At 35.9% G+C, this 25,976-nt stretch overlaps 1 protein-coding gene across 2 annotated transcripts in view; it reads left to right on the forward strand.

Moving 5' to 3' along the window:
- The window catches only part of LOC127946379 (guanine nucleotide-binding protein G(olf) subunit alpha), a 312,100-nt gene that overhangs the window by 270,913 nt on the left and 15,211 nt on the right, over positions 1-25,976 (forward strand). For both annotated transcript variants that reach the window (XM_052542918.1, XM_052542919.1), the window contains one exon: positions 20,854-20,984. In XM_052542918.1, coding sequence (XP_052398878.1) covers positions 20,854-20,984 — 131 coding nt within the window. The remainder of the gene's footprint in view (positions 1-20,853; positions 20,985-25,976) is intronic.

Raw genomic sequence — 25,976 nt, forward strand, 5'->3', positions numbered from 1 at the left:
GCTTTGCACAAGAGTAATCAAAGCAAAAGGTGGCTACTTTAAAGAACATAGAATATGACATATTTTCAGTTATTTCACACTTTTTTGTTATGCATGTATGTATGTGTATGTATGTGTGTGTATATATATATATGTAAATATATATATGTAAATATATAATTCCACATGTGTTGATTCATAGTTTTGATGCCTTCAGTGTGAATCTACAATTTTCATAGTCATGAAAATAAAGAAAACTCTTTGAATGAGAAGGTGTGTCCAAACTTTTGATCTGTACTATGTATATATATATATATATATTTACCAAAAACTGATTCACATGCACAAAATAAAAATATATATTCATAAAATACCTTTCACAAACGAAAAACACAATTCAACTATTTCCGAAAATTTTTGAATGTTTAAAATTCATGAGTTTATCGTGACTGTGAATCTGCAAATCATCTTTTTTGTGTTTGAATCGCCTTTGATTTGCATGTAAGTCTTTTTATACTTTCCTGGCAGCACAATCATGGGTTACCCATACTCTTTAGCCAATCAGATGTGAGCTCAGCATTCAACCAATCATGACCCGGCAAAACAACAGCACTCAAGGATCTCAGCTTTGCACATCTTTTGTACTTAACTGATAGACAAAAGGTGGTTTGAACAACATATGCAGCATGATTCAAAACCTTTTTTTTTTTTTTTTTTTTTTAAAGAGCCACACAGATGGGAAATCAAAAGTTACCTGTATTACAGTGTATGATGTAGCTGTCCATCAGTGTAAACAATGTGCAAAGTAATTAAACCAAAAAGTACACGATTTATAAAGTTATTGGCTTCTAAAGTAAGGAGTCGACTCTGAATCGCTGAAACGAGTCGTTATAGATTTCAAATCTTTTTCCCATCTCTATGTACGTCACTAGGAACACTTTGCATAATAATCTCCGCCTACCGTCTTGGGAGAAACGGAACTCTGACCTGCCCCACCCCCCCATACAGACGCTCTGGTTGGTGTGATAGCATCATGTCGAGGAGACAGTGTGATTTTAATTGTAAAGGCAAGCTGGTTTTATTTTTTACTGCCAAAGAATGAAGATCAGAAGAACCAATGGCTAAAATAAATTTTTACCACAATACCAGAGCAGTACAACAAATTCCTTTTGTTGTGTTCACAACATTTCACTGATGACTGCTTTTCTAATCTCGGTGAGTACAAGGCGGGATTTTCAAAGCGTTTGCCATAAAAGAGGGTTCATTACCAACTTTATTTAGACCAACAAGCATCTCCAAATCACAACACGAAGTATGATTATGAAGTTATGTGTTTGTTTTCTCCCGAGTGTCTTATCAGTATGTGTGCTGTCTGCAGCCTTTCTGTGCGCTGATCTTCATTTACAAACACGTCATTAAAATGAAGTGTAACTCCGTGAATACTCAACGAAGAGACATGAGAGAGATATCTATAGAAGTCTTCTTTAAAACTGAGTAAGTGCTGCTAACAGATATTCTGTGATAAAGTAATCCATATGAAAACAACGCGATGTCCGTTTTTCACGTCTCCCTTCATTATATCTAATGTGACCACGCCCCCGCGCTGAACGCGCTATTCAGATTCAAACTGAAGCGCGCGGCTTGAATACACCCACACAGAAGAAAAAGCAGCGAGACTGTTCAAGTTTTTTATTTTACTGTTTGCTTCACGATGAGAGGAATAACATAATTCACCCCAAAGAGATGCTAACGCATTGTTTACCATGAAGTTGTGTGCGGAACAACCAATCAAACCTGACTATGTCAGTTGACCAGTCAGAACACAGTATGCTACCGAAAGGTGGGGTTTAAGGAAACTGAACCGTTTGGGGATCTCTGAGAATTTAGGTAATTTTAAAATGATATTTTGACAAAATGACAATGTTTTTTAACCTTGGATTGATTTAAACCTATTGTACAGGACTTATAAACAGTGATAGGAAGCTTAGAATTTTCATCTTACTGGCTCTTTAAGTTGAAATGCACGGTATAACATACTGTCTGTACATTGAAATACATCTCTTCTTATTATTAATTTAGGAATCTCTCCAGCATTACATTCTTCAATGACTTCATGATCTTTTGGTTCATGTCTTGGGGAGACAGCCACTGAACATTGACTACCTACAGTTTATTTTTTCAGAAAGGAACTAGTGTTTATTAGTGCCCTGGATGTATAACAAACATTTAAACAAGTTTTACCTTTCTTGAATAACCATCTATTCCACCAAAGATGACCAAGTTGTACCTGTAAAAAAAAAATAATAATAATAAAAATAATAATAATATTATATATATATATATATATACACACACATACACACACACACACACACACAAAAAAAGACCTTCCCCAACACCCAAAAAGAGCATTTTGTTCACAGCATCTGGCTATTTAAGAGGTGTCAAGTCTCAGTATAATTTCATAGAGGCCAAGTCAAACAAAACAGATGGTTCAAAACCAAGAAATCAAAACATTATAAATTAACTATTTATAGGTGTGTTATTTTAGAAATATGAATTTATACAAAATAGAAAAAAAAAAGAAGAAATGGTTTGCAGACATACCTGATGAGTTTATGGTTGGTGTCTACGTGCACACAATATGTTCTAAGAACAAAACATTGCAGGTTGGTCATCCTGGAGAGAACACCGACACCATCTACACGATGCACACACCCTATCAAACTGTACGCGGTTCCCCTGTGCCCCTCAAACCATATGATATCCCTCGTCTGGCATGCAGTTCTTAACCTCTGTGACAAGGACATCAAGCTCTTCATCTGTATGTGTGCTGTACAAAGCTCTCACAGATAAATTGTTTTCAGTCATCCTCCTGAATAGCATGGCACGAGACATACCAAGAATATCTGCAATTAAAAAAAAACTATTAGACTGGTAGTTGAAATTGAAATTCTTGGGCGTCTAAGTCCTGTTTCCAGCTCCACCTGACAGATACCTCCTCCATATCCCTCTGACGCTGTATGGCGTTGCTCAGATTTGTAAGAGCGACCATGACATCTTCTGCCATATGAATAATTTAATCCAGGGCACTAATAAATACTAGTTCCCATCTACAAATAAACTATAGGTAGTCAATGTTCAGTGGCTGTCTCTCCAAGACATTATAACAAACTCGTACTTCTATGGTAAAAGTTTACTATAAATCTGAAAGTAATCTGGGGAGGGATCTACATACTAACTTTTCACAATCATTAAACTGTTTGATGTCAAAAAAAAAACAATAGAACAAAAAAAATAGATTTTCTTCATAGAGATATATTATGAAAAAACAACAACAGTGAAATGCACAATAATAAACCCAAAACAAATTAACATACCATAATCCAATAGTACAAATGACTCAACCAACAATTAAAAATACAAAATGCATAGTCATTGTAATGAATGCAGGAATACTTAGGCTATATAACACAGTCCATAGTTGAAAGAGGAACTCTTCTAGACAATGTAGATGTACCCAATTATTCAATCCTTGGTAACAGTCCAGATCAAATTCAATACTCCACACAGCAATTCCAGACTAAAGCAGAAAACATTTCTTATCCTCTTCAAGGTAGATCCCATTTCGGTGACCCAAAGCAAAGCTGGTAAATTTATCCTTTCTATTTCCAACATGTACCATGAAATGGAAAAATGGACCATGGGTACAAATCAAGGGTAGGTAAAAGGAGTCCTTCTGCAAACAAAATAATTAAACATTATAAACCTCACCAACAATGAAATACAATTTATTCAGCCACCATTGAAAAAAATAACCTTACTTTGATCAAGCATAAAACGGTACGTTTCCCAATCAGGACAATCAGTATGGGTTAGGTTACCAGAGGGAAGCCATGCTTTCCTCTTACCAAACAGTTCTCTCTTCTTCTACTTCTCACCTGTATTTAACCTTAGCATAAAGGAACAACATTGTCCCCCAATGGTAGGTAGTGGAATAACACCATAAGCAACTTTGAAACTGTTACATACCCCACTGATCATAAAGAGACTTGTCATAACCATAACAAGTTTTCAAATTCTGCACATGATGAGTCTCAACATTTTCAGAATCATTAAGGAAAGAAACAGAATAGTTGATAGGACCAAGACATTTGACAATCTCAGCTGGACCCTTCCACTTTGCGGCTAATTTAGCCATAAAGCCTGCTTCAGCTCTGGATAAAGGGTGAGACCGGACCCAGACTACATCGCCCACCTGAAATTTACTATACTTGCGTCGCAAGTCATAGTAATATTTTTGTCTATGTTGAGCTCGTTCCACATTTTTCTTCACAAGGTCCATGAGGTGTTCTTGTCTTTCCACCACACTATAGGCAGGACTACAAGGATCCGGAGGTCGATGTAAAGCTCTCTCTAACGGTCCCTTTAATTTCCGCCCCAGAGCTACTTTGGCTGGCGTGAATCCTGTGCTCTCCTGGAACGTAGTATCGATTGCAAACCTAAATTCGGGTAACCACTGATCCCACTGGCGATGCTGATCTCCCACATATGAAGCAATCATTGTCTTTAGGTTGCGATTGATCCATTCTGTCATATTCGTTTGGGGGTGATAGGCTGTAGTCAATTTTTGTGTTACTCCCCCTCCCCATTGTTTGCAAATTAAGGAAAGTAGCTGTGAAGTAAACTGAGCTCCTCGATCCGACACTAAATAAGCAGGGGTGCCCCATCGAGTAAAGATTTCCTCTACTAGGATTCTGGCTATTTGGGGAGCTTTCGCCACTCTCAAAGGGAATAACTCCACCCACTTGGAACAGTAGTCAACAATAACTAAGAGATGTTCATTTTGTTTGACACTCTTTGGGAAAGGACCCATCAGATCAACTCCAAGCATATAACCGGGTTCGACTACTGGTGTGGACTGTAGATATCCAGATAACTTGGTTAACACAGGTTTATACTTTTGACATGGTTGACACTCTTTACAGTACTTCCACATGGCAGTTCTCACATTTGTCCAATAGGCTATGTCCAGAAGTCGAAGAAGGGTTTTTAATCTTCCAAGATGACCGCTTAATGGGTTATCATGTACATATTGCAAGAACTTTTTATGAAAACACCTTGGTATGATAAGCTGTAGTTTCTGTCCCTTATTTCCATCAGGTACACTGCGGAACAGTACTCCATTCTCGAGTAAGTAATGTACTCTTGAAAGGTCCTGAGAAGTTTGTGAGCTAGCCTTTTTACATAGCTCCTGGATTTCCAAATCATTTTGTTGTTCAATAGTGATCTGATCAAGATCTGCAGGTAAATTTGTTGGACAAGCAGTCAACTTGGCAGCTTTAACTACAGCCAGCAGCTCTGATGATCCTGGATGTTCTTGGTTTCTGGACAACACATCCGCTACAACATTACATATACCCTTTTCTGTATTTAACTGTGAACTGAAAGCCTTGCAGACGTATGGTCCACCGTGTGAGCCGAGAATTTGGTTTAGGATGCTGAAAAACCCATGTGAGAGCTGCATGATCCGTGACGACTTCAAAAGGTTGCCCTTCCAAGTAATGTCTCCATTTCTCAACAGCCCATACGACAGCCAAACACTCTTTCTCTGAAACCGAATAAGCTTAATAGCCTAGAAGCATAGGATACCACATGTTCCTCTCCTTCTATTTCCTGGGTTAATACAGCCCCCAATCCAATTTCACTAGCATCGGTCTGTACCTTGAATGTCTTATTGAAATTTGGAGGGGTTAGCACAGGTGTTTGTGTAAGGTCTCTCTTTATTATCTCAAAGGCACGCTGACATTGCTCAGTCCAAATCCATGAAGCTTTCTTTTGTTTAAGAGCATGTAAAGGTGCAGCTTTTGCTGAGAAATTTGGGATAAACCTGTGGTACCACCCTGCCAAACCCAAGAAACGCTGAACATCCTTAATCGATTGGGGTGTCGGAAAATCCTGGACACCAGCTACCTTTGCTGGCTCAGTTTTTACTCCTTCCGCTGAAACAATGTGACCAAGAAAAGTCAGTTCTCTTTGGATGAAGTTACATTTTTTCAGATTGAGAGTGAGGCCAGCATCCTGTAGACATTTGAAGACCTGGTTTAAATGTTGAAGATGCTCCATTTCATTCCGAGAATACACCACCACATCGTCTATGTATACCAGACAACATTTTCCTCTTAAATCTCGGAGTACATGTTCCATCAATCTTTGGAATGAAGCAGCAGAGTTTTTCAATCCAAAAAGGAAGGCGTAAGAATTCAAAGAGCCCTGAGGACGTCACAAATGCTGTTTTCTGGATACTATCTGCTTCCATCTCCATTTGCCAATAGCCACTTTTAAGGTCAAGTGTGGTAAACACAGCAGCTCCATGTAGTGATTCTAAAATGTCTGGAATTTGTGGCATGGGGTAAGCATCAAGATGTGTCTTCATATTCAGTCCTCGATAGTCAATACAGAATCTTGATCCACCGTCTTTCTTTGGAACGATTACCACAGGAGAGGCCCAAGGAGAGATTGAAGGACATATGATTTCTTTGGCTAACAACTCTTTGATTTCGGTACCTATGAACTGCTGCTTATACCTAGAAACTTTGTAGGCTCTTTTCCTGACTTTCATTGGTGGTAATAATGCGGTGTTTTATCAAGTTTGTATGTCCGATGTCATGGGTACAAACAGTTGGCCAGTCTAACATAACCTTTTCTAGATTCCTTTTAATCCAGGGTTGAGTATCAGCTTTTTTAACAAGTTGCTGAACAGTCTGGAAGGTGGCATCAGTAACTGGAAAATTTGGTATCCCAAGATAAAAAAAATGCACTTTGGAACAGACATCATTGTTCAAAAACGAAAAAGAAAGATCGGACTTATCTCCTATGGCAGAAGGCAACACGTACTGAGCTTTTTGGAAGTCTAACACGATTCCCGTCATCAGTAGAAAATCCATGCCTAAAATGATTGGCACAGTCAAATCAGTGTCTCTCATAATGAACAATGCCAGATCCACTTGCAATCCTTGAATTTCACCTCTCCAATTTACCTTTCCCAAAGCTGCCTGCTTCTGTCCATTGGCTAGCATGAAGGACTGTCCTTGGCACTGCTGGTACGGTTCTGTGTTACACAATTGCTTCCAACAGGATTCCTGGATAAGGGATAAAGTACTACCAGTATCCACCATGGCTGAGAAATATCTGTCTCTTATAACTATAGGAATATGAACAGTATTAATGTCTGGTCGTGTTGAATTTTGAGTGGATTGCACGACTCTGGTATTAGCTATATGAGGTTTTCGTTGAGGTTCACGAGAGGTCTGTGTCCTCCTTTGTTCTTCACCATTCACCTGACTCCAGTATCTTTTAGACTCATCAAAATCTCGCTCTATCTGTGTGCCAATTTTTACCAGTTCCCCCACATCTCTCACAGTACCTCTCATCAGGCTTGCTAACCTTGGATTACAATTCCGTAGTATAGCTTGTACTACTTCTCTTTCAGTCATCTTCTTTTTCCATCTCATGCACAAAGCACGGTAGTGAAAGGCAAAGTCTTGAATATTTTCCTTGACTCCTTGTTTCCTTTCTAATAACTTTCTTGCAGCCACTTCTTCATAATCTTCACTCAGAAATGAGAGTAAGAAAGTTTCCTTAAACTGCTTCCAATTTCTGACATGCCTCCTTTCAGCCATTCACCAATCTTTAGCTGTTCCCTTCAATACAGTCGTTAGGGCAGCCAGGATCTCAGGGTCAGAAAGAGGACGAACATCTTCACCATCTTTCACAGGCTCTTCACATCTTTCAATAAACTTTACGGGATCTTCATCTTGAGTATTGCTAAAGTCAGGAAAATCAATTTTTACAGGAGGGTTGTATTGCATTGACGACTCATGTACTGTTATGGGACTAGTGAGCTTCAAATCCAGAGTTTTATCTCTAAGTGGGTAATGAGGAACTTAGACAGGGTTGTTTAGGAGTAGACATGTTCGACATAAGAGATTTAAATTTTTGATCAAGCTGGATATCTCTTCTTTTTAGACAGTCTACCACAGATCTTCCTAAATCTTGTATGGAGAATTCAAGCTTTTTCTTAATTCTGTCACATTCCCGTTCTACAAAATAATGCATTCTCTCTTCGATGGCTTTACATTTGATTTCCATCTCATCCTGAGAGACATATTCATCCACTCTCTGATGACAGTCTTCAACTCGACCTTCAAGTGACGTTATTCTTTCATCCAGTCGTTCATTAAAAGGTGTAACAGAGGCAATTGCTTGTCCTAGTTCTCTATCATCTTCAAGTGGAGGAGGGGGTGGTAAAGGAAAATTATCCAGATCCTTACTGGAGCGATCCTCCTCATCTTCCTCAGAGTCCAGGTACAAATCACTGAATGTATTGATTAGTTCTCTGAGCGGTTCTCTGTGAGCATTGAAGGACTCCGATGCAAAATCTAGGCTAGGAACGGCCCCATCCTCACCCAGAGCATTATGGCTTGTCATTCTGAATAAAGACTCAAAACACAGTAAAATATCAGTGAGTGAAGTTAATTAGTAGGTCCCGGTTCGGGCGCCATTATTTAACAAACTCGTACTTCTATGGTAAAAGTTTACTATAAATCTGAAAGTAATTTGGGGAGGGATCTACATACTAACTTTTCACAATCATTAAACTGTTTGATGTCAAAAAAAAAAAACAATAGAACAAAAAAAAAACGATTTTCTTCATAGAGATATATTATGAAAAAACAACAACAGTGAAATCCACAATAATAAACCCAAAACAAATTAACATACCATAATCCAATAGTACAAATGACTCAACCAACAATTAAAAATACAAAATGCATAGTCATGATGATATGAGCATTTAATATCGGATGTAATGAATGCAGGAATACTTAGGCTATATAACACAGTCCATAGTTGAAAGAGGAACTCTTCTAGACAATGTAGATGTACCCAATTATTCAATCCTTGGTAACAGTCCAGATCAAATTCAATACTCCACACAGCAATTCCAGACTAAAGCAGAAAACATTTATCCTCTTCAAGGTATATCCCATTTCGGTGACCCAAAGCAAAGCTGGTAAATTTATCCTTTCTATTTCCAACATGTACTGTACCATGAAATGGAAAAATGGACCATGGGTACAAAACAAGGGTAGGTAAAAGGAGTCCTTCTACAAACAAAATAATTAAATATTATTAAACCTCACCAACAATGAAATACAATTTATTCAGCCACCATTGAAAAAAATAACCTTACTTTGATCAAGCATAAAACGGTACGTTTCCCAATCAGGGCATCAGTATGGGTTAGGTTACCAGAGGGAAGCCATGCTTTCCTCTTACCAAACAGTTCTCTCTTCTTCTACTTCTCACCTGTATTTAACCTTAGCATAAAGGAACAACAGTGTCCCCCAATGGTGGGTAGTAGAATAACACCATAAGTAACTTTGAAACCGTTACAACATGAACATGTATTTCAATGTACAGACAGTGTGTTATACTGTGAATTTCAACTTAAAACAAATAGGTTTTGAATCACGCTGCATATGTAGTTCAAACCACATTGTGCCTATCAGTGAAGTACAACATGCTTTAAGTATTTATTACTTTAACTTTAAGTTCAAACGGACATACCAAACACCATTTAAGAAAGTCATAATGAATGATAATTTCATCACACTCAAAATGTAAAGACAATAGTCAATAACATGCTATTTTACTATTCTGAGTGATTGCATTCATTTTAAAATAAAAAATTTACTGTCTTGATTGACAAATGTTTTATGAGACAATGAAATATTTATAAAGACGATAAAGTGGTTATCTGTGTTTTTTTTAGCAATATTAATTTCTGAAACATTATGAAATAAAGTAATAACTTACTCATGCATCCTGTTCTTCGTTCGTCATGCTGGATTGATGATGTCAAGCCTAATATCCGTTGTAATTAAGTCAGATTGCGCAAAAGGTGTGCAAAGCTGAGCTCCTTGATTGCTGCGCTCTTGGCAGGTTATGATTGATTGAATGGTGAGCTCGCATCTGATTGGCTAAAGAGTACGAGTGACCCATGTTGGAGAAGCGCGCTGCCAGGAAAGTCTCAAAAAAACACACACACAAGTCCAAGGTGATTCAAACACAAAAAAGATGATTTGCACATTCAAAGTCACGTTAAACTCAGCGAAGTCGTGGCCTTGTGTTTAGAGAGTTTAACTCCTAACCCTTGGGTTGTGGGTTCGAGTCTTGGGCCGGCAATACCACGACATAGGTGCCCTTGAGCAAGGCACCGAACCCCGAACTGCTCCCCAGGCACCCTCAGCATAAATGGCTGCCCACTGCTCCAGGTGTGTGTTCACTGCTGTGTGTGTGCACTTTGGATGGGTTAAATGCAGAGCACAAATTCTGAGTATGGGTCACCATACTTAACTGAATGTCACATCACTTTATGAATTTTAAACATTCAAAACTTTTCATACATAGTGTACATTTGTGAATTGTTTTTCGTTTGTAAAATGTATTTTATGAATATGTATTTTTATTTTGTGCATGTGAATCAGTTTTTGTGAATATATATGTTTATTTCATGCATGTGAATTACGTTTCATGCGTGTGAATTTGGCTGTGCATGTGTGCATCGTGTTTTTTGTGTGAATTTTTATTGAGATCATTCTGGCTCCATACATATACCATATTTTCTACATTTCAATTATTTATAGCCTATATAATTTCTTCTTCATTTAAAATACATTTACAATGTTAACAATGACTGGTAAGCTATACAAAGAGTGGGATAAAAATGTATACCTAATGTAGAAGAATCCGCCTCTTTGGCTGTGTCAACAACAAAAATACATTTTGTTTATTTAGCATATAGAACGAGAAGAGAGTCCACTCCCTCAATACTTTGCTATTCATGAATTACTAAAGTATAAAAAAATTCATTTAAATTATTGGTAACACTTTAGAATACTTTTTCTTACTTACTACATAACTAATAAGGAATTATTGAAGAACTAACAGGTGATTATTCATTAACACTTAACTCACTACTGTAAGATGTAACTAATCAGTATGTAATATGATTTTATGATTATGTTAAGTAACAGTTAGCTAATCAATAACTAATGTATTCTGTCATACCTCCTGAAGAACTACTATTAATTATCTATTAGTTAGGGTTCAAGAAAAATAACTATGAAGTAACTACTAATGAACAGTTTTACACAATAACATTGAATTGTGACCCTTTCATATAAATGTTATTAGCAGTAGTAGTAGTAGTAGTATGAAAATGCAATATTAATAAATGCAATACATTTTATAGAGGTTTTGTCTGTGTAGTGAGTTGTTTTGTGAGTGTGTTCTGTAAGAAATCAGCTTCCAGTAGGAACCCCACCATGACTCCAGTGCCTTGCGATAACTTACCTTAGTTTTTATATTTTATAAACAGTACTGTATTTGTGCCTCATCTATGGAAGCATATGGGTAGCATTATTCAATTTGGGATGTAATATGCAAAATGACAATGCAATATTTAAAATGGCAATGCATTTCTGTTTTTACATTTACATTTTCCAATACAATTGTGCAACGTTTGGTGCAAAATGAAAATGAAAATTAAATTACATAATTTTCATTTGCCATTTCCTACACCAGTTTTAATATGTAAAATGAATATTAATTTTAACGCTTTATAAGTTGCAAAATTAAAATGTATTACAGAAATGATTAGACATGTCTAACATGTTCAAGCAAAAACTGTGGCAAAATGATCATTTAAATGCTATTTTTCTTAAATGCATTAACACTCAAAGTCAAGACACTTACAATTGCATTTTCATTTAATGTCCCGCAATGAATGTAGCAAAATTCAATGTCCACATTGAAAATGCATTTCGAGCCGATCACATCTCCGCCCCCTCCCCCCCTGTCAATCACTGCGTGAACAAGGCGGGGCTTACAGAAGGTCAGAGACTCAAATCTCAAGAAGAGGATACAAGTGAGAAAACATATACAAGACAGATGGTCCGGGTACGTTTTGATCATTTTGGTTTATGGCTTCAATATTTCATTCACACTTGTGGGCGGAGCTGAAACGCTGCTTTCATCTGATTGGTCGAATCGCTCCGCCTTCAGCTCGGTCTTTTTATTCTTTCAGGCAGAATAAGAGTCAGTGCGAGTGAAGTACTGCAATGTCTGAAACCACCACTCACTGTTAATTAGCATAATATTTGAATCAGATGTAGCTGGGCACATACTTTGTGCTGTCGAGACCTGCAAATTATTTCTAGGTTGTAGTATATGAATATTGTCCCACTGATAAATACAGTGCAAATAGTTCTCTCTCTTTGGATAAAAGTGAAGTGGAAATAAAAATCAATAATAGACTGAACAGTTCCATGTCTGTAACATTTACCACTCTCATCTTTTAAGTCATAAGTGTGTGTGTGACATTAATAAATAATTGTAAAAATGAATATAGTTAAATTTCTAAATAAAAATAGTAAAATTGGCTCTATGCTGCTCAGTGCTCTTGCTGCTCAGTGCTCCTGTAGCCTACCCCAGAGAGCCCTCTCGCGGCTGTAGACGGTAATGTTTTCTCTTGGTCCTGAATAAATGCGACTTATAGTCCAGAGCAATTTATATATGTTTTTTTCCTCGTCATGGCGTATTTTTGGACTGATGCAACTTATACCGAAAAATACAGTTAACATTATTATTATTATTTATTATGAGAGTAATTGACACAGACTAGACCTTAAATGTTTCACCCAATTCAGCTCAGATCTTCAGACTCGTGTTGCTTGTATAACTGGCCAGACTTACCTGCCCAAAAAATCCTATTTAATTTTATTTCATAAATTTAACTACATTTATCTATATTTAACTATATTCTGTTATCCAAGGAGACAGAACTATTTGCACTGTATTTATTAGTGGGACAAATTAATATTCTTACAATAATTTAATGGGGTCTCTTGCAGGTCTCAGCAGCACAAATTATGTGCCCAGCTACATCTGATTCAAATATTATGCTAATTAACAGTGAGCGGTGGTTTCAGACAATACAGTGCTTCACTCGCACTGACTCTTATTCTGCCTGAAAGAATAAAAAGACCAAGCTGAAAGAGGAGAGATTCGACCAATCAGATGAAAGCAGCGTTTCAGCTCCGCCCACAAGTGCGAATGAAATAATGAAACCATAAACCGAAATGATCAAAACGTCCACGGGCCAACTATCTTGTCCATTTTCTCTCACTTGAGTTTCTTGACCTTCTGTAAGCTCCGCCTTGTTCACGCAGTGATTGAAAATACAGGTATCCAATTTGTAATTAATAAACAATTATAAAATAATTCTGCAGGACTTATTTTGAACCTGAAACAGTATTCTAAAGTGAAAACATACAGATAAATTGTTTTCAGTCATCCTCCTGAATAGCATAGCACGAGACATACCAAGAAGATCTGCAATAAAAAAAATAAAAAAAAACTATTAGACTGGTAGTTGAAATTTAAATTCTTGGGCGTCTAAGTCCTGTTTCCAGCTCCACCTGACAGATACCTCCTCCATATTCCTCTGACGCTGTATGGCATTGCTCAGATTTGTAAGAGCAACCATGACATCTTCTGGCATATGTATCATTTAATCCAGGGCACTAATAAATGCTAGTTTCCGTCTACAAATAAACTATAGGTAGCCAATGTTCAGTGGCTGTCTCTCCAAGACATGAACCAAATGATTATGAAGTCATTGAAGAATGTAATACTGGAGAGATTACTAAATTAATAAGAAGAAGACAGAAACAGTATGTTATACTCTGAATTTCAACTTAAAACAAATAGGTTTTGAATCATGCTGCATATGTAGTTCAAACCACATTTTGCCTATCAGCGAAGTAAAGTGAAAACATAGGGAACCCATTAGTAGTTAATAATTATCAAATAATTCTGCAGGACTTATTTTGAACCTGAAACATTAGGCCTATTTTGAAGTGAAAATGTTGAGAATCCATTAGTAATTAATAAAGAATTATCAGATAATTCTGCAGGACTTACTTAGAACCTGAAATAGAATTCTAAAGTGACCCTATTAGTAAATAATAATAAACTACATCATTTTGACTAAAATCTGTTTATTTCAGATGAGAACATTTCTTAATACAGCATATATCATTCAATTTTAACATGTATACTGCCCACATTTTAACTAATTTAACAAACATTTCATAATCAAAAGTTAAACATTTAGAAGCAAACAAAATCCATATTTCATTTCCAATGTAAGCTAATAAGTGGGCTGTAACAAATTGCTACTGTAGTAGTACTTCATACTTGTCCTTTTACTCAAGTAATTTTCGAAATGAATAGGCCCACTTATAATTTTACTGGAGTAATATTTTATTGGGGTATCTGTACTTTTACTCAAGTACTTGTGGGCCACAGCCTGATTATTATAGTGATTATTTGTGTATAACTGTTCAGTAGTAGTTATTTCATAGTTATTTTTCTTGAACCTTAACTAGTAGATATTTAATAGTAGTTCTTCAGGAGGTATCTGAATATATTAGTTACTGATTAGCTAACTGTTACTTAACACAATCATAAAATTATATTACATACTGATTTGTTAACACATCTTTCTTAGTAGTTAACAGTAGTGAGTTAAGTGTTAATGAATAATCACCTGCTAGTTCTTCAATAATTAAGTTGGCTTGAGAAAGCCAACTTACTGAAATCCTATTTAAACTTCTTCTTCTGCTTCTTCTTCTTTTTCTGGCCGCAAAATTTTTGGACACTAACTCCTCCTAAACCGTTCAAGCTACATACTCCAAACTCGGGTCAGACCTTCATACTGTTCTGACTTGGTGTGCTATATGGTTTGAGTTACGGTTTTCTTAAAAATTTATATTAAAAAGTCATAAAAATCCCATAGACTTTCATTGACAGGATGTTCAGATGACCCAAGCTCCAAATCCCATTAGACTCAATCAAGCTTTGATGCTAATCAATTTAAACTCATTCAAACTCATCTAATCTATCTATCTATCTATCTATCTATCTATCTATCTATCTATCTATCTATCTATCTATCTATCTATCTGATTATTTCTATCTATCTATCTATCTATCTATCTATCCTAATAATATGCTAATCATGCTAAAATCATGCTAAAATCATGCTAGCAACATGTTAGTCGCATGTTAATCATGTTAGAAACATGTAAACAACATGCTAGCAACATGTTAATCTTGCTAGAAACATGTTAGGGCAATGCTAATCATGCTAGAAACATGCTAGCATAATGCTAATCATGCTAAAATCATGTTAGCAACATGTCACATGGTAGAAACATGCTAGCAACATGTTAATCATGCTAAAATCATGCTAGCAACATGCTAGTTGCATGCTAGTCATGCTAGAAACATGCTAGCAACATGTTAATCATGTTAGATAAATGCTAGCGACATGTTAGCAAACATTCTAATCATGCTAGAAACATGCTAGCAACATGCTAATCATGGTAGAATCATGCTAGCAACATACTAGTCGCATGCTAGTCATGCTAGAAACATGCTAGAAACATGCTAGAAACAAGCTAGCAACATGCTAATCATGATAAAAACATTCTAGCAACATGCTAGTCGCATGCTAGTCATGCTAGAAACATGATAACAACATGTTAATCATGCTAGCAACATGCTAGTCGCATGCTAGTCATGCTAGAAACATGTTAACAAAATGCTAGCAACATGTTAATCATGTTAGATAAATGCTAGCAACATGTTAGCAAACATTCTAATCATGCTAGAAACATGCTATCAACATGCTAATCATGGTAAAATCATGCTAGAACATGCTAGTCATGCTAGAAACATGCTAACAACATGCTAATCATGCTAGAACCATGCTTGTCGCATGGTAGTCATGTTAGAAACATGTTAACAACATGCTAATCATGCTAAAATCATTCTAGCAACATGCTAGTCTCATGCTAATCATGCTAGAAACATGCTAGCAACATGCTAATCATGCTAGAGAAATGCTAGCGACATGCTACCAACATGCTAATCATGCTAAAATCATGCTAGCAACATGCTAGTCGCATGCTAATCATGCTATAAACATTCTAGCAACATGCTTATCATGCTAGTCGAATGCTAATCATGCTAGAAACATGATAGCAACATGTTAATCATGCTAAAATCATGCTTCTTCTTCTTCTTCTTCTTCTTCTTCTTCTTTTTCTTATTTTTCTGACCGCAACATTTTTGGACACTAACTCCTCCTAGACCGTTCAAGCTACATACTCTAAACTCGGGTCAGACCTTCATACTGATCTGACTTGGTGTGCTATATGGTTTGTGCTATATGGTTTGAGTTATGGTTATCTTAAAAATTTATATTAAAAAGTCATAAAAATCCCATAGACTTTCATTGACAGGATGTTCAGATGACCCAAGCTCCAAATCCCATTAGACTCAATCAAGCTTTGATGCTAATCAATTTAAACTCATTCAAACTCATCTATCTATCTATCTATCTATCTGACTATTTCTATCTATCTATCTATCTATCTATCTATCCTAATAATATGCCAATCATGCTAAAATCATGCTAAAATCATGCTAGTCGCATGTTAGTCATGCTAGAAACATGCTAGACGCATGTTAATCATGCTAGAAACATGCTAATCATGCTTAAATCATGCTAGCAACATGTTAGTCGCATGTTAATCATGCCAGAAACATGTAAACAACATGCTAGCAACATGTTAATCATGCTAGAAACATGCTAGCGACATGCTAATCATGCTAGAAACATGCTAGCATCATGCTAATCATGCTAAAATAATGCTAACAACATGCTAGTCAAATGCTAGAAACCTGCTAGCAACATGCTAATCATGCTAAAATCATGCTAGCAACATGCTAGTCGCATGCTAGTAATGCTAGAAACATGCTAGTCATGCTAGCAACATGCTAGCAACATGCTAATCATGTTAGATAAATGCTAGCGACATGTTAGCAAACATTCTAATCATGCTACAAACATACTAGCAACATGTTAATCATGCTAGTCTAATGCTAAACATGCTAAAATCATACTAGAAACATGCTAACAACATGCTATTCATGCTAGAAACAGGCTAGCAACATTCTAATCATGCTAGAAGCATGTTAGCAACATGCTATTCATGGTAGAAACATGATAGCAACATGCTAATAATGCTAAAAACATGCTAGCAAAATGCTAGTCGCATGCTAGTCATGCTAGAAAAATGCTAATCATGCTAACAACATGCTAGCGACATGCTACTAACTTGCTAATCATGCTAGCGACATGGCTAGTCACTTGCTAATTGTGTTAGCGACATGCTAGCAACATGCTAATCATGCTAGAAACATGCTAGTCACATGTTAATCATGTTAGAAAAATGCTAATCATGCTAATAACTTGTTAGTCGCATACTAATCATGCTAGAAACATGCTAGAGACATGTTAGTAACTTCCTAATAATGCTAGCGAGATGGCTAGTCACTTGCTAATTATGCTAGCGACATGCTAGATACCTTGCTAATCATGCTAAGTGCATGCTAGTCACTTGCTAATCATACTAGCAACATGCTAGCAACTTTGCTAATCATGCTAATGACGGTAGTCACTTGCTTGCTAGCAAGATGTTAATCAATGTCTTTTTTAAACTTAAACTTAAATCTTTTTAAACTTTTCACATTTTCAAACTTTGTAAACTTTTCAAACTTTTCAAACTTTCTGGTCAGGCTTTTGGTCTTGACAAACTTTTTTATCTAGTTCTTTATTAGTTATGTAGTAAGTAAGAAACAGTATTCTAAAGTGTTACCAAATTATTGCATGGTCTGTTTGAATACTCGATTCAGATTGGCACGGGTAGTTCCAAGTCAGTTTAATCACCATACTATATTAATGAGTTGCTTTAATTGATGCGCACACACACATAACACTCACGCATAAACACAGAGAGGGGAGCGAGAGTGAAGATCACTACATTATATTTCTCAGCAAGGAGGGTGTAAAATCGCTGTTTTTGAAGTAACTAAATGGCTTTATTTGTTTGTCTCTCTCTCTCTGGATCAATCGATAATTCATTCAAATAAATGCTATAATTCATTCAAATAAATTTGGTCTTACCAAACTCTTTATCTGATTTGAAGTAGGTAACTAATAAGTCGTAACTGATGAAAATAACTGTAATTTTTACTCCCTCCTGTTAAATGTTGCACTGCAAACATCATAAACATGCAAACAGAGATATCATATTTTAAAATTCTGGCAGTTTAATGCCTACGAAAACAGCTGGTAGGGACTACAATGAGTTACTTTTAGTATACTAATAGATGACATTACTGTTCATGGTCAGACCTATCCACAATATTTCTGAACTCTAAACTGAATCCATGAAGTCTGAACTTTTGTTAGCAGATAACGGAGTCATTGAGTTTCAGTAACTCATTTGGTAAAATAATCAGGCTTTGAAATACACAAAAGCTTGAGTGGTCACATGGAAAATCGCAATAAAGATGTAAAACAGAAACAAAGTTGGTATCCAATATGATGTTTATTTAAAAGCAGGTGTGCAAATGTGTAAATAAAAAAAAAAAGCATAAAAGTTTAATATAAAGTCTAAAATTGAGACTACAGCTGTAGCAAAAGCCTTCTCATAAAATATTTACATTACAGAGTTACATCAGTAAATGCATAAAATGATTATTTATATAAACAGGAGATATATATATATTAAATGCAGTAAATATAGATGGATACAAAACAAACATCATAAACATCCTTTAAAGGTGTGGTTAATTGCAATTTCACTTTTTTTTTTTTTTTTTATCTGTAAAGTTACGAAGCTGAAATTTCAAAGCAAACGGAGATATCGTCTTTGAAATTCTGGCAGTGTAATGCCTACGAAAACAGCTGGTAGAGACTACAATGAGTTTCTTCATTGGTTCGTGACATAACAAACCCAGATAAAACCCACTCTCAGGCAGCAAAGGCAGCAAAGGGGGCGAGGCCATGCTGCGTTGCTTTAGAGAAGAGGAAGAGAAAATTAGAGGTGCATGTAAAAATTTATTCATATATGAATCACAATTCTGTCTTCTAATGATTCTAATGGATTCACAAATTTCAAAATCAATGTTCTAAAGCAGCGGTCCCCAACCCCCGGGCCGTGGACCAGTACCAGTCCGTGTGTCATTTGGTACCGCACAAGAAAGAATAAATAACTTACATTACAGATGCAGTCGGTAACTTTTGGCGCTCGCGTCTGACGGAAGTACAATTGTAGCCACTTCTCTCTGTTTACATCTATGGCGAGTCACGCAGGTACTCTGCTACTCTGCAGCGTTGCCGACCCCAACCAACCTGACTAAAATAGTCAGAATATAAACACTTATTATAGGTGTAACTTAGTGATTTAGGATAAGACAAAAACACGGTTTGGAAAATGGATTCATGGTGTACTCGCTCATTATATATTATCCATGTTATGTTGTTGGTGTGATGTTACGAGGACGCTGCTAATAAAGTTGCATACGAATACACGATGGATTCATGTTTGTTATTATATTTACAATATACCACAGTTTTTATCCCAGACGCATCATTTTATTTTGGTGCATTTATCCGTCACACCTTAAAGCCCAGTCCGTGAAGATGTTGTCTGACAATAAACCGGTCCTTGGTGCTAAAAGGTTGGGGACCACTGTTCTAAAGCAGCAGTTGCTAAAACCGTTCCTCACGTCCCCCTTTTCTGCATCTCTCTCTCTTTCTCTCTCATTCAGCTCTGCTTCATCAATAAACGGTTACAATTATACATTTATTTTTGCATCGCTATGAGAAGCGTTAAACATGGATGAGCATGCAGTTGGCATACTTTATTAAAGCTTTAATCAGGGTAAACGCAAAAATTAAAAGCTGACATAAGCAGTAGCATTTACAAATAACAGTGTATCTAAAAGTATGAGACAACAACAAACAAAAAATATTAAATGCTGTGCTTGTACATTTTCTGCACGATCCTTTTCAATAATATCATCTGCTTCTCAATCGGGCTCAAATTGCTAAGCGATATTAATTACATCATTGTTTTCAAAACAACTGGAGCACAAGCAGGTGAGGGGCGGGACATTTATACACATGCTAGAGGCGATTTAGCCAATCGCAGCACACTGGGCTAGCTAACCAATAAGTGCCCAATGCCTGTTTCTGAGGGAGGGCTTCATAAAATAAGGAAATTATCAGTCCATTTCTCAGAGAGTGGACAGAGCTGTGTGGATTTTTTTTTTTTTTTTACAAAACAGTGAACCACCCCAGGCTGGCAAATGACCATGGTATAAGTGGAATAATGCTCGGGTAGCTGTCCATTAAACCATTTTAATGCACTTTGCAGATGCAACTGCTTAGCGTCATGTGGTTCTTTACCTCCATAAGGTGCATTAATATTGTTTAATGCACAGCTAACCATGCATTATACCTTAAATAATTTAGACTTAGCTTACTCGTTAAAATAATAAGATAATACAAATAAAATGAGAAAATGTTTTATTAATAGCTCTGGCAAAAATGATTGGATCTGGTCCAAACTCTGCCTATGCCTATATGGTCATGATCATGATATCATGATACACAATTTCATACTGTGATGTTTTTGTTCATTGCACCCATTCCTAATTATTGCATACATTTTATTTTTAAGTCAAATGACAGATGACAGGTGGCACCTTTAAATATTAAAGTGCAATCTCAAGAATGGCTCAAAGCTGCAGCTGAACATCTCTAAATAAAAATGTCAGCGGATATAGAAATAAAGACATGTCTCACTTTGTGTTTTCAAACAGGTTTTTAAGGACCATCTCAGTGATCTTATTTCTGAACAAACAGGACATGCTGGCAGAAAAGATCCTGGCAGGAAAATCCAAACTTGAAGATTATTTCCCAGAGTATGCTCGCTACACTCTTCCTCCTGAAGGTATAGACCTGTATATGATCATAATATACTTATAAACAAGATATTATTTGTGCATTCCAGGGAATTTTTTATGGGATATGTTAATTAAATCAGAGATATACTTGTGATATCAATTTAAACATTACAATTTTAAAACTTTTGTCATTTTCATGACAGACAGAATTAGAGTATGAATGGGAAAATATTTCCTCGGGCTGGCGGGAATTGTAGGTGTGTGGAGTGAATGTACAACGATCTCTCCAACCTCAATACCATAACTGAGGTGCCCTTGAGCAGGGCAATGAACCCCCAACTGCTCCACGTGCGCCACAGCATAAATGGCTGCCCACTGCTCCCACTGCTATGTGTGTGCTTTGAATGGGATTGGTTATCTTATCTACACTGGAACTAACCTCTTATACTTAATTAAACCCTAAGCTTAGCCTTAGTAGTTGTTAGCACGTACTGATAGATAACATTACTGTTCATGGTCGGACCTATCCATGATATATCTGAACTCTAAACTAAATCCATGAAGTCTGAACTTTTGTTAGCAGATAACATAGTCATTGAGTCTCAGTAACTCATTTGGTAAAATAATCAGGCTTTGAAACACACAAAAGCTTGAGTAGTCACATGGAAAATCACAATGAAGATGTAAAACAGAAACAAAGTTGGTATCCAATATTATGTTTATTTAAAAGCAGGTGTGCAAATGTGTAAATAAATAAAAAAAGCATAAAAGTTTTTAATAAAAAGTCTAAAATTGAGACTACAGCTGTAGCAAAAGCCTCCTCATAAAACATTTGAAGCCAGAGTTACATCAGTAAATGCATAAAATGATTTTATATATATATATATATTAAATGCAGTAAATAGGACGGATACACAACAAACCCCACATTTGCATAAACATTTCCATAAATAGGTAAAATTATGGAGGTAAATCAGTAGCTAAACATATAAAATATTTAGCATTATTTGTCTACCAGATAATACCTGAATGGCAAAATGAATGCAGTGTCTTAAAATCCTGTCAAAGCTAAAGATATTCAGTGAAAACAGTTTGCAGTGTTTTACAAATAACTGTTTCATATGCATAAAACACAAATGTCTTTCTTTGCAAACGTGATGGCTGGTGTTGTGCATTGGTCGGGCATTGACCAATAAAATGTTTTCATTTGCACCCGGGCTCTGCTCTCTCACATCTGCATATGCAAGTACACAAGTGAGTTTTGCAACAGGAATATTCAATTCAATTCAAGTTTATTTGTATAGTGCTTTTTACAAAACAAATCGTTACAAAGCAACTTTACAGAAAATTATGTTTATACTGCAAAAGGAGTAGCAAAAGCAACAGCACTAGGATTTGAACTTTTACTGCCAGATCTGAGAGTTTGTAAGTACCGACTTGACGTTGTGCAGCGAAGCTGAAGTGCAAAAGTAAATGTTGTAAACATTTGTGTATGTAATTTTCTTTGTGTGAATGTCATTCTACACATTTGTGACTATTAATCAACTATCTTCCAATACAAAACATTGTGTTTTGAACATTGTCTTTGTGTGCAAATTGAAAGATTCAGCTTTTCACATCAGAGCTGTTAGTGTAAATTTAAACTTTCAACTACAAATATTGATATGACAAGTTCTCACATTCAGATTTTCAACCTCTCGAGTTTTGCTACTGTTTTAGCTTTATATAAAATCCCTTTCATTAAAAACATTTTATGGTAACCCATACTCAGAATTTGTTCTCTGCATTTATCTTAGTGCACATACAAAGCAGTGAGAAGTAAACACAAACACACACCCGCAGGAGTTGGCAGCCATTTGGCACCTGGGGAGCAATTTGGAGTTCAGTGCCTTGCTCAAGGGCATAGGGTACGCCTCTAGCACCCACGGAATTGGTGCCTATGCCGTGTGAAATTGCTGAATACCCACAGCAAAATGACATAATTATTGGTAGGATTCAAACTAATTGTTGAGTAATAATGTCAAAATGTTTTAATTTAATATTTATGAAGCGCTGAAAAAAATTTTAACGCATATGGGTTTCTAACCGATCGTAATTTAAAGCTTAGTGTACATACATTTTTTCATAGAAGCTGTCAATATGTTTAACATGATTTTATGTCTAGGCTCCGTTTTTCTAACTTAAGATGTTTAAGTAATTATTCATTCATCTAGAGATGAACAGTTAATGGAGATCGCATACAAAAGCCCAAAATTCACAAGAATGATGATCACTAAGAAAGACATGATCTGAGAGAAACGCCAATGTCCTCTCTGAGATCTAAGTTCTGTAGTGTGAAATGTGTTCACCAGTGAATGTTCACTGGAACAGACGTTGCGAACAACAGACATTAAAGTGCTGTGAAAAGAACTTCAGTCTGACAATGATAGTCATGTTTGGGTGGCATAACGCTTCACAACTACAAAGTGTCACCATAAGTTTTTGTCTTCGTTTGGAGCACTCCACCCTGTTTTTAAACATGAGAACATTCACAGACATTTTTACCTTAAAGTGCTAAGCTTCCAGTGTCAGATGCTTCCTGTAGTTTTAACTGTGAAAGAAAGTTGTCCGTTATGCTTGAAATTTGAAACTGGTATTAGGAAAACACTTACTTCGGCATTAAAACAATGTTCATACAGGCATTAAGGGCATTCAATGAAACATTTACATCATAGGGAACAAAACCAGTAATATACAAAGCAATACAAAACATACACAAAAATGTGATGAAAATCATACTAATAATGAAAAAAACTATTTTCAAAAATTTAATTAAGTACATTTTAATCTGAGTTTTGAACTGAAAAATAGAATCCAACTGGCGTGTACAGTATATGTAATGGAAATGAATTCCAAGGTTTTGGCTCTACAGGTGCATCTCAATAAATTATAATGTCATAGAAAAGTTCATTCATTGCAGCAATTCAACTCAAATTGCGAAACTCATGTATTATATGAATTCTGGTTGTCTTTGGAAAGAAGACCCTTTTGACTTTACTTTTCATCATCCAAGAGTTGATAATGCTCAAAAAGATTAAAAGTTATAGACACTGAAGTGCCTTGAAAAAATTGTACCATGTACGATTTTTATTTTTTTATTTATTTATTTATTTTATATAAAAATACATTAAATCAGTCCTGGAGCAATCTAGAAGTAATGGGTTGAAAGTCACATGTCACATGAGTTTCTATTTCAAATTTAGAAGAAGAAAAACATGAAACATGATTCCTGCAACCATTTCTCTGATACTACAGTATGTATAGTCCCCCCAACCCCTCCAAATATAAAAAAAAATATTTAACTGTACTGAAGGATTCTACAAACTATTTTAGTCATTAAACATACCGCTGCATAGTTTTTCAATTATAAAAGAAAAGAAAAAAATGTTTATGTATGCCAATTACAGTACATCCTGAGATTGCTAGAAATACAGCATTTACAATGATTTCTGCTCATATTAGGGCTTGCATAGACTAGTCAAGTAGTCGAGTGATCGACTACTTTAACCACTTGTCGACGCTGTCGGAAACAATCGACTAGTCAAGCATGCATTAATTGCATCTGAAAATGACTTTGTGCAGCTCATTCACATGCGCGCTCTGGCGCAAATACGCCTCTCGCGATGCTCAGCTGTGAACGATTTAAAAATGGGTGCGTTCGACTTGAAGCACAACCTCAGGCGGTGGTATTATTGAGACGCTCAGACGCTCTTTTGTTGTTCTGTTTTCTTTCAGGATCAAAAATACAACAAATGAAAGCGTTTATCTGTATTTCTGACTGATGAGAACTATGCATATACATTCATAAATCAGTCAATTTTGTGTTTTATTATGAGATATTTTATTCTCGTGATCAGTGACTCAAGCACTGATGGACCAAAGAGCACGTATTTCGACATTTGCAGTAAAAACGTGAAATATAAATTCCCAGAAAATGCATTTAATACCAATATATTGAAACGTCTGTTTATATACTCCATTAATAAAGGAGTCCAGACATTGGAAAAATATCAGCGTTTTATATTTAATATGAGGGAAATAGACATGCATGCATGCGTGAAACAAAAAATATTTAACTTTTAGGTAGCAAAATATGTTTTAGTAATTCTGTCAATTACACTAAGGTTATTACATTGTCTGCTATATATTTGCTTCTTATTTATTAAATGCAGGCAATTGATTGATAAAACATTGATCAAAATTAAGAGTAAAATGTATAAAAAACGAATATCTTTTAATATATCTTTCCATAAATAACTTCTGTATGACCTGGCAATAAAAGTGTGTCTAATGTGATTGGCTTAACTGATTTGATTTCGGGTGCGGGTCGGGTGTCGGCTCTGTTTTAAGCGGGTCGGCTCGGTGCGGATTTTAATTAGTGCTGCTGTCGGAATACGGGTCGGATGAGGTTTTAAGCACTGCGGGTACGGGCGGGTGCGGATTTACAAAATCGGACCCGTGCAGCTCTCTGACATACAGTACACAGAACTGTAAAGGTACATCAACCCGTCAAAATAAAAGTCCGGTTAAAGACTATTGTTCAGCAGAATGTACATAGCCTACCACTAAAAAAAAAAATCAAACATTATTTTATTTTTTTAAGGTTTAATCACACAACATTTCTTCCATGTTTTATTTTTAATAGTAAATCCCTTTTGTTTAACAGAAAGTTAAGTTAATTTTCAATAATTAAAAGATAAATTAAATGTTAATTTTATTTTATAATTAATGTTTTATGTGCATCTCAGAAAATGCTTTATTTAAAACCCCAACTGAATGGCACTTAAATGCACTTAATTCATCTGTCAACTTTATTGTCATTGTTCACAGTACAAGTACAGACAGAGAAACAATGGGTAATAATTAAATGTTTATTTTTGATGTATGCATTGCATTCTATGCATTTAAAAAATAAAAAATAAAACATTTCTAAAAAAGGAAACTTATTTGTTCATTTTAAGAGGCCTATGATGGTCACGGAGGGACCGTACATTCAACAT

This window comes from Carassius gibelio, chromosome A24 (genome assembly GCF_023724105.1).
Source record: "Carassius gibelio isolate Cgi1373 ecotype wild population from Czech Republic chromosome A24, carGib1.2-hapl.c, whole genome shotgun sequence".
NCBI classification, from domain to species: domain Eukaryota; kingdom Metazoa; phylum Chordata; class Actinopteri; order Cypriniformes; family Cyprinidae; genus Carassius; species Carassius gibelio.